This window comes from Etheostoma spectabile, chromosome 5 (genome assembly GCF_008692095.1).
Source record: "Etheostoma spectabile isolate EspeVRDwgs_2016 chromosome 5, UIUC_Espe_1.0, whole genome shotgun sequence".
Lineage (NCBI taxonomy): Eukaryota > Metazoa > Chordata > Actinopteri > Perciformes > Percidae > Etheostoma > Etheostoma spectabile.
In genome coordinates, this window is record NC_045737.1 from 37,892,390 (window position 1) to 37,907,520 (window position 15,131).

Below are 15,131 nucleotides of genomic sequence, written 5' to 3' on the forward strand. Positions count from 1 at the left end.
TCTCTTTCGACTAGTGGAAAGCAAACAAAACAAACTGTTTACTACACTTTTGTCATGTATGTAGATTCAGTAAGTTAATGCCTGCATTGCCATATTTAAGAACTTAAATAATTATCACCATAGAAAGTTATTGGAACATTTTTTTGGGATTCAACTGATGGAGTCAAAAAGGACAATCAGCAACTAAGAGAGCAGCCGGCAGGACTGGGTGACGGAGGTTTCCTCTTCACCTCCATCCACCGGCATGTTGTGTCAGACACTGGAACCATGGTCCCTGTTCGTGTAGCGCCCCAGAACCAGGGGACCAGCTAGCGTCATGGGGATCAAACCCGTGGTCTCAGAAACGGGACCAGGCGGCGGCCGGCATCCCTGTACTGGAGGAGGCCAGTCCACGTACACGGACTGGAGGGGAGAGACAACCACACACACACACACACCACACACAACACACACACACACACACCACACACCACACACCACACAACCACACCCACACACAACACACCCACACCACACACCACACACACACACACACACACCACACACACACACACACACACACACACACACAGTGTTCAACACAACGCAGCATTAAAGACAGTAAATGATTTCTATCTATATCTATCCACCATCTCTATCCCTCTCTCTCTATGTTGGTTGGTATGGCCAGTAGTTTTATTATATATATATAATATATATATATATCTATTCATATATATTAGATATATATAGATATAGATAAGTATATTGTTGTATGTCCCCGTTTTGACTTTAACCTTGGTGTTTTTCCCTTGACCATGAAAAACGTTTTTTCCCCAATCTCAACGTTTTGTATGCTTTTTCCAGTTTTTTTAAATTATTGGGATTTTTTTATTTCCCCCACCCCCCCCCCCCCCCCCCCCCCCCCAATGATTTTGCGGCTTTTTCCAACATCTTTCACCGATTCACCTTCCCGGTATTAGATATAAAAAAAAAAAAACACGGTGGGTGAAATTTGGACCCGAGGACAGACAAAAACGTTTGGGGTTAAAGGAACGGAGTGTTGAATTTTTTTTTTATACATTGTTTGTTTTTTTGTCGAGATTTAAAATGGAGTGGGCGTCGTGCGAGGCGATTCTTGGGGCGTTGATGTCCAATATAAAAGAGACACTCTATAAGTAGCACCGATCTTAAATGTCTGCTTGTGATTGGATGATAATCTCAGATTTTAACGTTTCGTCTCACCTCCACGTCCAGCTCCAGGATGTCGGCGTCCGTCTTCAGCAGGACGCACAGGTTGGGCTTGGTGCGCCCAAAGTCTCCGTGGACGAACTCTTTGATGTAGCTGATGGATAACGTTAGGACGTTCAGGAGCAAAGTGTCGACGTAGGAGAGCATCGCTAGGCCAGAGGTTTTCAACAGGGGGTCCGTGACCCCTATGGGGGTCCTCAGAGTTAGTGCAGGGGGGGGGGGACAACAAAAGCCCCTACTCTGTCTCTCAAGCTAAGTTTCCATCCACTTGTCAATCAAATTATCTGAAATTTGTTAAAAAAAAGCTCATGTGAGTTAAGCTGGTGAAAGTGAGTTTCCATCCGACGGCTTTATGGCCGATAAAAACCAGCGGTGATGACGTCACATGACGCTGTTTTGCGATCAAATTGGTGTATCGGATTGATTTTTTTTTAGACATCTTAAGGGTGTTTCCATTCATTTTCGCACTGAATCGCACAACATTCACAAGTGTTTCCAGACAAAATGGCTGCCGTCTCCCGACATCGATCACTACGGGACGAGTTGTAATAGAGCTCATGTTCAGCTGATAGAGACATATCGAGCTATATTAACAAAATGTCTTTTATGGCCCCCCCCCCCCGGCACCGCTGCGAGACTCTTTTTTGAGAAATGTCGCTCTGTCTGAGCGTCTTCCATTGTCTCCGCAGGACGTCCCACAGCCTGTCCTAACCTTTGTCGGCCATTTCCTTCACCAGTTCCTGATAAATTAAATTCAGAAAGTCTCTCGTCCCCTCGTCCGTCCACTTACACCTGTCTTTGTTGTGTCCCCCCCCCCCCCCCTTCTTCTTTCGTGGCTGGTTGCTACCATAAAACGACCTAAAACTTAACCGCAATTCATTATTTATTCGGCAAATAACATTTCCATCAGCGTTTATCGCATAAGCCGAATATCGATCAAGAGAAAATCAGATGAGTATTTCCTTTGAGTCGATGTTCATGGAATTCCATCGAATTTTACACTTTCCAGAAGGCATTTTTCATTCGATATCACTTAATTTGGATAAAAACGTGTGGATGGAAACAGAGCTACTGTCAGCTTAGGGCTCACTGGCCTAAAAAGGGGGGGTTAGGACCCCGGGTTTAGACATTTTAGATAAGGGGGAGGAGTCTGTAGGTGCAGATGTTATTGTAAGACTGTGTGCAGGATACGTGCCGGCCTGTGTCTTCAGCCCCAGGTAGAAGTGATGCGAGTCCAGGAAGCGGGTGTTCATAGTGTGGACGACGCGCTGGCGGACCGCCAGCGGCCGCCGGTGCAAAACCCTCAGAGGGGTCTTCTGGTCCAGAGTCAGATCCTGTCAGGACCAACAACAACAACAACAACTGCGAGTTTATTTTGTATTTATATCTTCATCCAGTCAACGAGACTGAGCTTCCAAACAAGTCGTACAACTGATAACGCAATCGCTGATATAAACTCGATATCAACCTTTTATCATCTTTAAAATCAATGAATACAAAAGTCTGCTGCAAGAGGGACAAGGACCAGAAGGAGAGCACACGCTACGCTTATTTCATTCTACACTGCTTACCTGGTAGGTTTCCTTAGTTTAAAGGCTACATCTCACATGTGCTTTATTTTTGTTTTTTGTAGATTTTTTGGGGCTTTTCTGCGTTTATTTGACAGGACAGCTAGGTGAGACGGGGGACACACGCAGGAAATTGTCGCTAACTTGCACATGTGTTTGGTCCCTTGTCTTGTGTCAGCCTGTGTGTGTGTGTGTGTGTGTCTGTTTATGCGTGTGTTTGTGTGTGTTTCCGCGTGTGTTGTTTTGTCTCCCTCCCTCCCGTCTTTCCTCTCTGTTTTTGTTTTTATCTTTTTTTTTGCTCCAACGTTCTCCGTCTCAGTGTATTGTTTCAAATTGTTTGTGAGCGTATGTGTGTGTGTGTGTGTGTGTGTGTGTGTGAGCGTATGTGTGCGTCTGTGTGTCTGTGAGCGTGGTGTGTGTGTGTTGTGTGGAATCGTGGTGTGGTGACAGTGTGTGGGTGTCGTTGTTGTGGTCGTGTGTGTGTGTGTGTGATGTGTTGTGTGTGTGTGTGTGTGTGTGTGTGTGTGGGTGGCGTGTGGTGTTGTGTGTGTGGTGTGTGTGTTTGGTGTGTAGGTAGTGTTGTGTGTGGTGTGTTGTACGTGTGTGTGTGTGAGCGTGGTATCGTGGGTTTGGTTTTTGTTGAGCGTATGTGTGTTGTGTGTGTTTGTGTTGGTGCGCGTATTTGTGTGTGGGTGAGCGTAGTTGTTGCGTCTGTGTGCGTCTGTGTCTGTGTATGTGTGTGTGTGTGCATGCGTGTGATATTTGCAAGCACACAAGCATGTACAGCTTGTGGTGTGAGCATATTTTAGTGTGTGCGGTGTCTGTGCATGTGTGTCTGTGTGTGCCTGCGGCGTGCGTGCGTGTGTGTGTGCGTGCGCGTGCGTGTGTGTGCGTGCGTGTGTGTGCGTGTGTGTGCGTGTGTGTCTGTGTGCGTGTGTGTTGTAGGGACCTTGATGTCGTCGATGAAGGCGATGTCTTCGCTCTGAATGGGTTTCTGGGTCCAGACGAGCGCCGTGTACGTCTTGGTTTTCTCCTCCTCGCCCTCCTTCATCCGGCTCATGGCCTCCCTGCAGGTTAGTTGGGTTTTTATTTATAAAAATTTATTTATAATAAAAAATATTAAATAACGCAGCTGCAGTTTAGTTTAGAGTCGTTTGACAGTCTCACCTGGAAACAATCTGCAGGTCCCTCACTCGGATTTTATCCGAAGACTTGTTGATGGTCTGAAAACACAACAAACACTAAGTTAGCGGTCGTAAAGGAGCACACGCGAGGACAGAAACCACTAAGGTCTATATAAAGAGACTCCAGATACAGTATTAGGGACCACTAAGGTCTATATAAAGAGACTCCAGATACAGTATTAGGGACCACTAAGGTCTATATAAAAGAGACATCAGATACAGTATTAGGGACCACTAAGGTCTATATAAAAGAGACTTCAGATACAGTATTAGGGACCACTAAGGTCTATATAAAAGAGACTTCAGATACAGTATTAGGGGACCACTAAGGTCTATATAAAGAGACTTCAGATACAGTATTAGGGGACCACTAAGGTCTATATAAAAGAGACTTCAGATACAGTATTAGGGGACCACTAAGGTCTATATAAAAGAGACATCAGATACAGTATTAGGGACCACTAAGGTCTATATAAAAGAGACTTCAGATACAGTATTAGGGGACCACTAAGGTCTATATAAAAGAGACTTCAGATACAGTATTAGGGGACCACTAAGACCTCTTGCAGCTGCTTCATCTCCATTCTGCTGAGTCGGGTTCTGTGAGGATTCAGCAGCTCCATCGCAAACGGACGACCTGCCAATTAGAAAGAAAAGGGAAACACTTCATTCTTCACCGTTCAGGTGATTCGTTTCCTCTGCAGGTGCAGCTTTAAAAAAGCAGGGTTGTCCTAACAAAAACTAAAAGTCTTTTCTCAGATATAACGACTGTAGTTGGTGCCCAGTGGACTTCTTCAGCAAGTTTTTTACTTTAAGCTTTTAAAGTAAAAACTCAGTATGTGTGCACCGAAGTTAGAGCAGTAACAATCCCAAATGTTGCCGTACAATTACGCTTACACATCTTTTGGTTATATGTCACTGTCATGTGACTCAGATAATGTAATAACACACATGCAACGCCTCCTTATTATCATAAAACGTACTTTTTTGTTGCTATGAACGTGTTTAGGGTCAAGTGCCAAAGACAAACAATTGATTAAAATATTTAAAATATTAAAATATATTTAGTCCGATCAATAATCACTTATATAATTACAACTTGGCGTATCTTTTCAAGAGTCAAGATTTCTTTATTGTCATACCAGAGTAGTATGAAATTACATGTTAAGTTCACAACTTACAATAACACAGCACAGAAACAATTGAAAACACAGTGGAAAAGTCGAGTTATTAGTTTTATGAATAAAAAATAAATACTTAAATGCTTATATGGGTGTGCGGAGCTTGTAGAGTGATAAATATAAATATATAACGCCTAAAAAAAAACAACATGTAAAGTATAAATATCTAGATACTAGATACATACATTTGGGAAAAATTATGAAGTATAAATATCCGTATTTACCAGCCTTAACCCTCATGTTGTCCTCATGTTGTCCTCATGTTGTCCTATGTCAATGTTCTTTTTATTTCCCCAAAATAACATGATTGATTCCAACGCTCTTTGCCAAGTACAATCTCTACTTTCATTAATTTGGGTCTTATTCAATTTTATAGCAGTTTAAACAAAGTGAAGTGTTGTTGAAAGTGTTGAGTAAAATTGCATATTCCAGTCTGTGATTATCATCAACATCCATTTCCTTTAATTTAAGTCTCAATATTCCTAATTTCTGCTTTTCTAACTCAACATTAGGTTAATTTCCTATAACTGAGGTTATTGACCATAAATTCCAAAAATAACTGTCAAACTAAAGTTAATAAGTTAGTGTTACGTAGTGTTGAAAACGTCAAAAAAAAAGTGACAAACATTGAAAAAAGGGACAAAAACGATAAAAAGTATTAACAAAAGTGTTAATTTTCAAACAAATTCTTCAAACGTCAACGAGAAGTATGTCACCCAACACCTTTAAGACCTGAGCTTATGTTAGGAATATATATATATATATATATATTGACAATTATCTAATTATGTAGTAATTGTTACAGGCCTAATTTAATCTAAATAGGAAACCTAACCAATAGGGGAAACAATGAAAAGACATTTGTGGCTCACCGTTTCCAAGAGTCCGGACGTCCACGTCCTCCCGGCCAGAAGAGGAGAAATTAAACCCTGTGACAGAAGAAGAAGAAGAAGAAAAGGGGGGGGGGGGGGGGAGATCAGTGTTACCCGTTGCTCAGCTCCCAAAGCTTAAATTCTAATGTGTGTCTATGCACTTTTACCTGTGTCTACTGTGTGTGATATGTGTGTTGTTTTTGTTTTTGTTTTCTTCTCATCAACCCGCCAGTTGTGATGATCTGGAACAGTGTCGTGTTACTTCTCTACGTCTTTCTTGTTTTATGAGGACGTGTTGTATTGTTTTAACCCTTATGTTTGTTGTCTTTGGGTCAAATTTGACCAGTTTTAAGTTTTTTTTTTTTTTAAATCACAAAAAAATGGGCCGTCAAAATAGGCGCTGAAAATGTCAACATTAGAAACGCCAAATAACTTTGGAAAAAAACAACAAAAAAGCACCCACGACATTGAAAACTGGTCTTACAGGGAGGTGTGTTCAGGTGCATTCTGGGCATGCTGGTCTTACAGGGAGGTGTGTTCAGGTGCATTCTGGGCATGCTGGTCTTACTGGGAGGTGTGTTCAGGTGCATTCTGGGGCGTGCTGGTCTATCAGGGAGTGTGTTCAGTGCTCTGGGCGTGCTGGTCTTACAGGGAGGTGTGTTCAGGTACATTCTGGGCATGCTGGTCTTATAGGTGTGTGTTCAGTGTATTCGGGCATGTGGTCTTACAGGGAGGTGTGTTCAGGTGCATCTGGCGTGCTGGTCTTACAGGGAGGTGTGTTCAGGTGCATCCTGGCGTGGCTGGTCTTACAGGGAGGTGTGTTCAGGTGCATTCTGGGCGTGCTGGTCTTACAGGGAGGTGTGTTCAGTCATTCTGCGGCTGGCGTGTGTCTACGGAGTGTTTCAGGGCTTCTGGCATGCTGGTCTACAGGGAGGTGTGTTCAGTGCATTCTGGGCATGCTGGTCTTACAGGAGGTGTTTCAGGTGCATTCTGGGCATGCTGTCTTACAGGGAGGTGTGTTCAGGTGCATTCTGGGCGTGCTGGTCTTACAGAGGGTGTGTTCAGGTGCATTCTGGGCGTGCTGGTCTTACAGTGAGGTGTTTTCAGGTGGCATTCTGGACGTGCTGGTCTTACAGTGAGGTGTGTTCAGGTGTGCATTCTGGGCGTGCTGGTCTTACGGGAGGTGTGTTCGTGTGGGATTCTGGGCGTGCTGGTCTTACAGTGAGGTGTGTTGCAGGTGCATTCTGGGCTTGCTGGTCTTATAGGAGGTGTGTTCAGGTCATTCTGGGCATGCTGGTCTTACAGGAGGTGTGTTCAGGTGCATTCTGGCGTGCTGGTCTTACAGGGAGGTGTGTTCAGGTGCATCTGGGCGTGCTGTTCTACAGGGAGGTGTGTTCAGGTGCATGCGGCATGCTGGTCTTACAGGAGGTGTGTTCAGGTGCATTTTGGGCGTGCTGGTCTTACGGAGGTGTGTCAGGTGCATTCTGGGCGTGCTGGTCTTACAGGAGGTGTGTTCAGGTGCTTTGGCGTTGTTCTTACAGGGAGGTGTGTTAGGGGCATTCTGGCGTGCTGGTCTTACGTGGAGGTGTGTTCAGGTGCATTCTGGGCGTGCGGTCTTACAGGAGGTGTGTTCAGTGCATTCGGGCATGCTGTCTTCAGGGAGTTGTTCAGGTCCTCTGGGTGTATTACCATCTGAGGCAGCGGGAAGTGAACGCACCGTTGACCACAAAAACCTCTAAAGTCAATAACACAGCTTCATTGTTATTCTAACGCGAATTAGTAAAATGCTCCTAGGCTCGTGCACAGCGCGCGCACACACTATGTGCTTGTTACCACATAGGACGCACACTATGCATGACTCACAGGCCACACGCACACACGCGCACAACACACACACACACACACCACACACACCACACACACAACCACACACCCACAGAACAAAGGCGCCTGGCTTTTAAAGGAATGAAGATGACCTCTGATTGGTTGATTGCATGTTACGCCCAAAAACACCCTCGGATGAAATGACACTCCAAGTCCAACACTTTGAACCATGTGCTGGTGCAGGAAACTTTTTTTTCCCACCGTCAACTAGCAAAAAGGGGATTGGACGCGCCCTGAATGCACCTGTGCTACGATTGTTAAATAGAGCCCGTCGTGTGGACGCACCGTCGGCTCTGAAGGAGGACAGAGGGCGCCGCGATCAGCTCCTCCACCGACACTCCATCCTCCCGCTCTCCGTCGATCACCCAGGGGCGTCTGAGAGACTGCGGCAGAACTTGTTGTACCGCCTGGACGACAGAAGAACATCAGGACCCAAATGTCTCCCACCTTTGATTCTGAATTTCACACTAATGTGACACTTTTTTTTTTTTTTTGTAGTAAGGGTTTTGCTCGTCTGTATAGTCGGCTAAGATTCTTCAGATGTTACTCATCTTTTAATGTTTTTTAATGCTTTGTTTTCAGCGGCCTCGGTGCACAACAACCAGTGTTGTCGGCTTCATTCCTCACCGCCAAATCGGCTGAGGGTACAACGTTACGCGCCAAAAAGGTATTTTTTTACCTGCATTTGGCCGTTGGCGGTTGGCAATTCAAAGCCCTGCATGTAAGCGTTAGTCAGCTAAGACTCGTCTTTAGTCATGGACAGCCTGATTTGTTGTGTCCACTAAGTGACTTGCTAAGTTTCACACACCCGTATAAGTTGATTAAGAGAGAATAAAAAACATCTTTTGGAAAATTTGATTTAAATGCCTTAATTAAAAAGATTTAGGAAAATCCAACCTTTAGACACCAATTTTGTTGTGAATTAATAAATGTTCTTCTTAAAATAACAGGGGCATAAGTATACACCCCTATTAAAAACAGGGGCTATATCACCCCCCTATGTTAAAATACAGGGGCATAAGTATACACCCCCCTATGTTAAAATACGGGGGCACAGTATACACCCCTATGTTAAAATACAGGGGCATTAGTATACTTTATGCCCCTGTATGTTAACATAGGGGTGAAACTTTATTGCCCCTGTATTTTAACAGGGGGTTTATCTATGCCCCTGTATTTTAACATAGGGGGTTGTACTTACGCCCCCTGTATTTTAATAGGGGGGTGTTAACTTATGCCCCTGTATTTTAACATAGGGGGGGTTATACTTATGCCCCTGTATTTTAACATAGGGGGTGTATACTTTGCCCTGTATTTTACGAAAGAACATTTATTTATTTATGAAACATTATCCTCCAAAGAAAATGGTGTCCTTTAAAGGTGGATTTACTAATTTTTTCAATTAAGGCATTTCGATCAATTTCCAAAGACGTTTTTTATTCCTCTTTTTATCAACTTCAGCCTGGGGGGGTATTCTCAAGCCACTCTGTCTGTCTGCTGCCTCTCTCTCTGTCTGTCTCTCTGTCCTCTGGCGTCCGTCTGTCTGTCTGCCTCCTGCCGTCTGCTGTCTTCTCTCTGTCTGTCTTCTGGTCTGTCTCTCTGTCTGTCCTGTCTGTCTGCCTGTCTCCCTCTGTCGTCTCTGTCTGTCTGCCTGTCTGTCTGTCTGTCCTGTCTGTCTGTCTGCTGTCTGCCTGTCTGCTGTCTTCTTATATACCTGCTACAAGACAGATCGTGGCCACACTGGATGTCCTGGAGGCTGCGCTGCTGGTCAGCTGCTCTGGTGGTGAAGCATATGTCTGAAAATAAACCAACAACAATCATTCAAACCGCACTTTATCGGTAAAGAACGAGATGATGATGATGAGATGATGTGATGATGATGATGATGGATGATGATGATTGAGGAGCTTACTTGAGGATTTGACATCAGCTATCTTTTCAGAGCTTTGACCACGGCCATCCTGGTTGAACACTGACTGCAAAAGACACGTAAAGAACCTACTCAGGTACTCATGTTTATTGTCCTATAATACTATAATAATAATAATAAATACAAGTAACAAGGACAGAGTGAAAGATCATCAGACCGAGGGATTAAGTAGCCTGTTTAATTTTTTTATTGTTCAAACAGTAAGCTGTTATAGCTGAATCGACTAACTACTCTGACTTGTGCTCACACCACACACCCACAACACCCACCCACACACACACACACCACCACACAGGTCACACACACACACACACACACACACACACACACCACACCACCCACCCACACCACCAACACAACACACACCACACAACCGACAAACACACACCACACAACAACACACCACACACAACACACACACCACACCCACAACCACCAAACCCACCAACAGGATTAAAGTCTAACGCCTTCTAATGGGACGGGCCATCTGTTGAAGTCGAAAAATCCCATTTTAAGCGGTGAGAATGTTCTGGAGATAGTGGCTGGTGTAAAATGGGTCCAATTATACTTTTAACAAAGAATCGCTCATAATCTGCGTTCACGTTCACTGTCCGGTTGGAAATAACCCATCGGACCTGGCGCTAGTCCACCAAAGAGGCGTGGCCGTGACACAGGACCCGGATATTACTCCGGTTTGGGGCGTCCTGCTTCTAAAACGCTCTATACGTTTGCGCAAAGTGCAGAAAAGAACGAGAAATGTTAAAATTTTCACAGAAAAAACCACAAGTTTGCGTTCAACAGGGCAGCAAACATCAAACAATTTATTAATGCTATTTTTTCACTTTTTGGCGTTTTTTTTTTGTTTTACTTTGTATTTTTCTTAATTTGTTTTTTTTGTCGCTTTCAATGTTTTTCTCCTTCTTTGCATTTTCTTCATTTTTTTTAGTCACTTTATTTTTTTTTGTACTTTTTTGATTTTGGTCACTTTTTAAAAAAAAAATTTGTCACTTTTTGGCTTTTAGATATTCGTTTTTTCAATTTTTGTAATTTGACGATTTTTGTTTTGTCACTTTTCCTTATTGTTTATCAATACAAGTTTTATCAATGTCTCTGTGTTTTTGTAGAACTTTTTCAACATGTGTCCTTTTTGGTGGCGTTTTAAAAAAAAAAAATGGAGTCTTGCACACTCGTGACTATGTATCGTCAAGGCGTACTGTTTTCTTGCTTCCCTGCACACGTAAAGCACGTGTGGTCACTGTTCATGTTATATGGTGGTTTACAAATTAATGAAAGATTGAACGTTGTAATTATTAGCCAGGCTCGTCTGGTTACATATTCCAGTCTAACCCTCATGTTGTCCTCATTTGTCCTCATGCCATGTTGTCCTCTATCAATGTTCTTTTTATTCCCCAAATTAACATGAATTATTCCAACGCTCTTTGCCAAAGTACAAATCTCTACTCATAATATTTGGGTTTATCTCAATTTTATCGCATTGTAAAACAACATGTGAAGATGTTTGTTGAATATTGTTGAGTAAAAGTGACATATTCAGTCTGTGGATTTATCATCACATCCTTCCTTTAATTTTTAGTTCTCATTAATTCCCTAATTATGCTTTCTTCTCAACTACAAATTACGGTGTATAATCTATAATTGAGGTTTATGTCCATAAATTAATCGGAAAACTAAAAACTAAAGTTTAGAGGATAAGTTGAAAACGTTCACAAAAGTGACAATACATGGAAAAAAAGCGTCAAAGTGTAGAAAAAAAAAAAAGGGACAAAAACGTAGAAAAAGTAAATATAAAAATCATTAAAACAAATCATCAAGTGCTGATTTTCAAATATGGGAAACAACTAGGGTTAATGATGCTCAGCGAACCTAACCTGTGGTAGTCGATGTTCTCTCATCTAACTCAAGCACAATGTGTGTATTTTGCACAAAATGTCAAACTATTCGGGAAGTTCCCGTTTGTCTCAAAACGCGGACAAACAAACGTCCCCCTTCCGATGTTAAAGTTCTCCTCCCGACATGTTTCCGGTCCGAGCGTCCTACACACTGTTTGTGCTTGGTGGTGTTTGAAGCAGCGGCGCATGTCGATGCTCTGGCGAGGCTGACAGACACCAGAAGCAATCATTACGCGGTGTCGTCTGGTTCCTGTCCCCCCCTAACGATTAGTCCCGCCTGAGGCTGACAAGAGATGTCTATCATCAGCTGTTTGACCTGCGTACTACTGTTACCAGGTGACGATCCACGATGAAACCAATTCTGCCATTTCAAACATTCTACATTCCCTCTCCATGATTTGCGATAATCGCTCTCAATTCACGCAAATTTCACAAAAGCCAATTAACCGCGACTTTGGTGCCGCCCCGCGTTTTTTGACCAATCACTCTGCAACTTTTCCGCAAATTTGACCAATAAAACCGGAGCACACTTCCCCCCCAGCGACTGCTTCACAAACAAACACTCAACAACCAATCCACATTCCGCAAGAGCCAGAACTCCATATCTGTTATGGTCTTTTCCACCAAGGCTAACCATGTTTTTTTCTGGTCTGGTGCCAGTTCGGTGCTGGTTTCTTTCTCCCAGTTTCTCTACGAACCAGCTGGATCTTCCCCAGCCTGAGAGCCATACCACGGTGGTTCTGTGTCGCTCCCCATACCCGGTGGTTCTGGTGGTCCTCCCAACCACTTTGGTTCTGGTTTTCCTCCTCCCCAGAACCACGGTGTTCTGTGTCCTCCGACCAGGTGGTTCTGGTTTTCCCACTCCATGTCCAAAGCTAAAACTAACCTCTCTACTGTACCAGCTGAACCGGCCAGATGGCTGCCAGAATTTTTTGTTTTTTGGAACGGCCTGATACAACCCCCGCCCCCCCGGGCGCCGACCCGTCTGTCCCGGGTCTTTGCTCTAGACGAGCGCTAATGTTGTTGGCCTTGAGTTTGGAACCTGTGGTTCTTGCCCGAGCCAGGCTTATTTGTGTGGAAAAGCAAGAACCGTTCAATATTTGGCCTGGGGGACCCTCCGACACCAGCACCATAACCGCCTCGGTGGAGAAGACATAATCTGTGAACTCTGAGAGCCGATTCCCCCCCGTGCAGTTAGAGAACAACAACTTTTTTTTGGCGACTTTCTCTGTCTCACGCAAACTACTTCCGCAACCCCATGAAAAAAACATCGGAACTTGTAATCGCAATTTTTGAGGCAAATCAAGGCATTTTTGCCGGCAACACTCGAAAAAAAAATGCAAGCGAAATCCTGAGGAACCGAACGTAAACGTCACATCTTTCTTCTAGATCCTCAAGTTGGTTCGGACTAACAGGAAGTGGGCAGTTCGACGTCCGTCTCCGGGTTGAGTGAACAACCACGCCGACCTCGAACGGACTCTGAAAAAACAAACAAAAGGGTGGAAAGTTTATCAGTTAAAGAAAAAAAAAACAAAATTTTTTAAGCTCAAAGGGAGAAAAACATACTGATCTAGCTGTTTTTAAATCCCAAACCGGCCGTGACAAACTAAACTGAGAAAAGGAAGGCCTCAATTAAAAGTCAAGTTTTAAATTGTTGTATGAATGATTTTCGTTTTCCTTTCTTTTGCTTACCCCTTGTAACCACGCAACGCCCCCCAGCTCCTGGCGAACAGGCCCTGCATGACCCCCTTAAAGCCTCCTTCACATGGACGATGTCGTCTTGTCGAGACCGCCACGCCTCCTCTCCTGAGTGAGTGGCAGAGTTAAAACGCGCGCGCTCACTCACACACAACAACACACACACCCACACACACACACACGACACACACACACAAACACACAACAACAACACACACAACCACAACACCACACACCACACACACACACCACACACACACACACACACACCACACACCCACACACACACGACACACACACACACACACACAACCACACACCCACACACCACACACACACTTTTTTCTAACTTAAAAGAAGTCACCATAGAAAACTTTGTACATACTTACATTTCGTATGGTTCCAGTAGACTCAACAACAAAAGTTAATTTCTCATTAATTTCTTCATTATATAATAAAAGATCAATACTTTGCGTCCCGTGTGTTGATAAGTATTTCCACAGGAAGATATCACACACTACTATGGTGTATCGCTGTTTTTCCCCACCACCACCAACTGTTATTAGAGAGGTTGTGGATACAACAAAATTTAGCTAATTACCGGGTTTTTTTATTTATTTAAGGTAAAATGTTCCACAGACTGTGGAACTTTAATTTTTCATTTCCATGCTCTCCATCGTGTTTTTTATTTTAGCACTTACCTTTTAATCCTCATGTAGCCTTTGGGTGTGCGTAAATATAAAGTGCACTACAAATTAATTTATTATTATTATTATTATTATTATATTATCTTGTCAATGTTGCTTACACACGTTTTGTAAGTGTCTTTCCCTGATGTTATGTTTTCCTGGACTTTATTGTTGCGTTTTTTAATGGGGGGCCCCGAATGTATTGGGGACGTATTTTCTTTCCTGGTGTATGAATTCTTACTGTTTAATAATCAACCAAAAATCCGTCATTAATGGACCTTTCCAACCCGCCGACAACCCATAAGCGAAGGTCGCTGGGAATCTCTTCTTCTTCTTCTTGGTCTCTTTGCTGGGTCTCAGCGGGGCCCTAACCTTAATAACCTTGACGTTTGTTTAGAAAAAAAAAGTGCAGTAGACAGACTGTAATTTTACCTACCGACAAACAAAAAAACACCTCATGTCCTTCTTTAACATAAGCCACGGAGTGCTGCGGGACAATAAATGAAAAAACACCATTAATGGACCACAAATCGGGACTCGTCCCCCGGTGGCATCATGTCACAACTGTCTTATTTATTGTCTGTCTCAGCCATCATCAACCAACCTATCTGAACTGGTGGCATAACATCTTTTTACAACAACGTCTGCCCTGTTAAATAGTGTTCTTATATTCTTATTCGTCAGGGGTAGCGGTTTAATTAGGTTAATGTTTATTTTTAATAGTCATAGTTAATATTTTATCAACACCGATCTACTTGCCCTGTTTACACTATCATCATCATTACCCAGTCTCACCGAGTATCCCTCAAGCTTAAAACTGGTCATTATTGCATTTCGTGAGGGAGTTTAGTCTTATGTATTGTGATTATGTTAATATGTGTGTTACTGTGTATGGTTGTGGATATGTGTGGATATGGTTTTTTATCTGTTGTTGTATGTGTGATAATCTGTGTATATATGGTGTTTAGTGTATGTATGTGGCAAA

The 15,131-nt window shown here is 43.2% G+C and overlaps 1 protein-coding gene across 1 annotated transcript in view; it reads right to left on the reverse strand.

Annotated features, from left to right (window-relative positions):
• Positions 1-8: 8 nt before the first annotated feature.
• pus10 (pseudouridine synthase 10) overlaps positions 9-15,131 on the reverse strand; it is a 45,240-nt gene continuing 30,117 nt past the window's right edge. The window contains 7 exon segments of the mRNA XM_032515269.1: positions 9-402; positions 1,225-1,324; positions 2,422-2,564; positions 3,748-3,865; positions 3,966-4,021; positions 4,543-4,619; positions 6,036-6,092. Coding sequence (XP_032371160.1) covers positions 253-402; positions 1,225-1,324; positions 2,422-2,564; positions 3,748-3,865; positions 3,966-4,021; positions 4,543-4,619; positions 6,036-6,092 — 701 coding nt within the window. The 3' untranslated portion in view covers positions 9-252.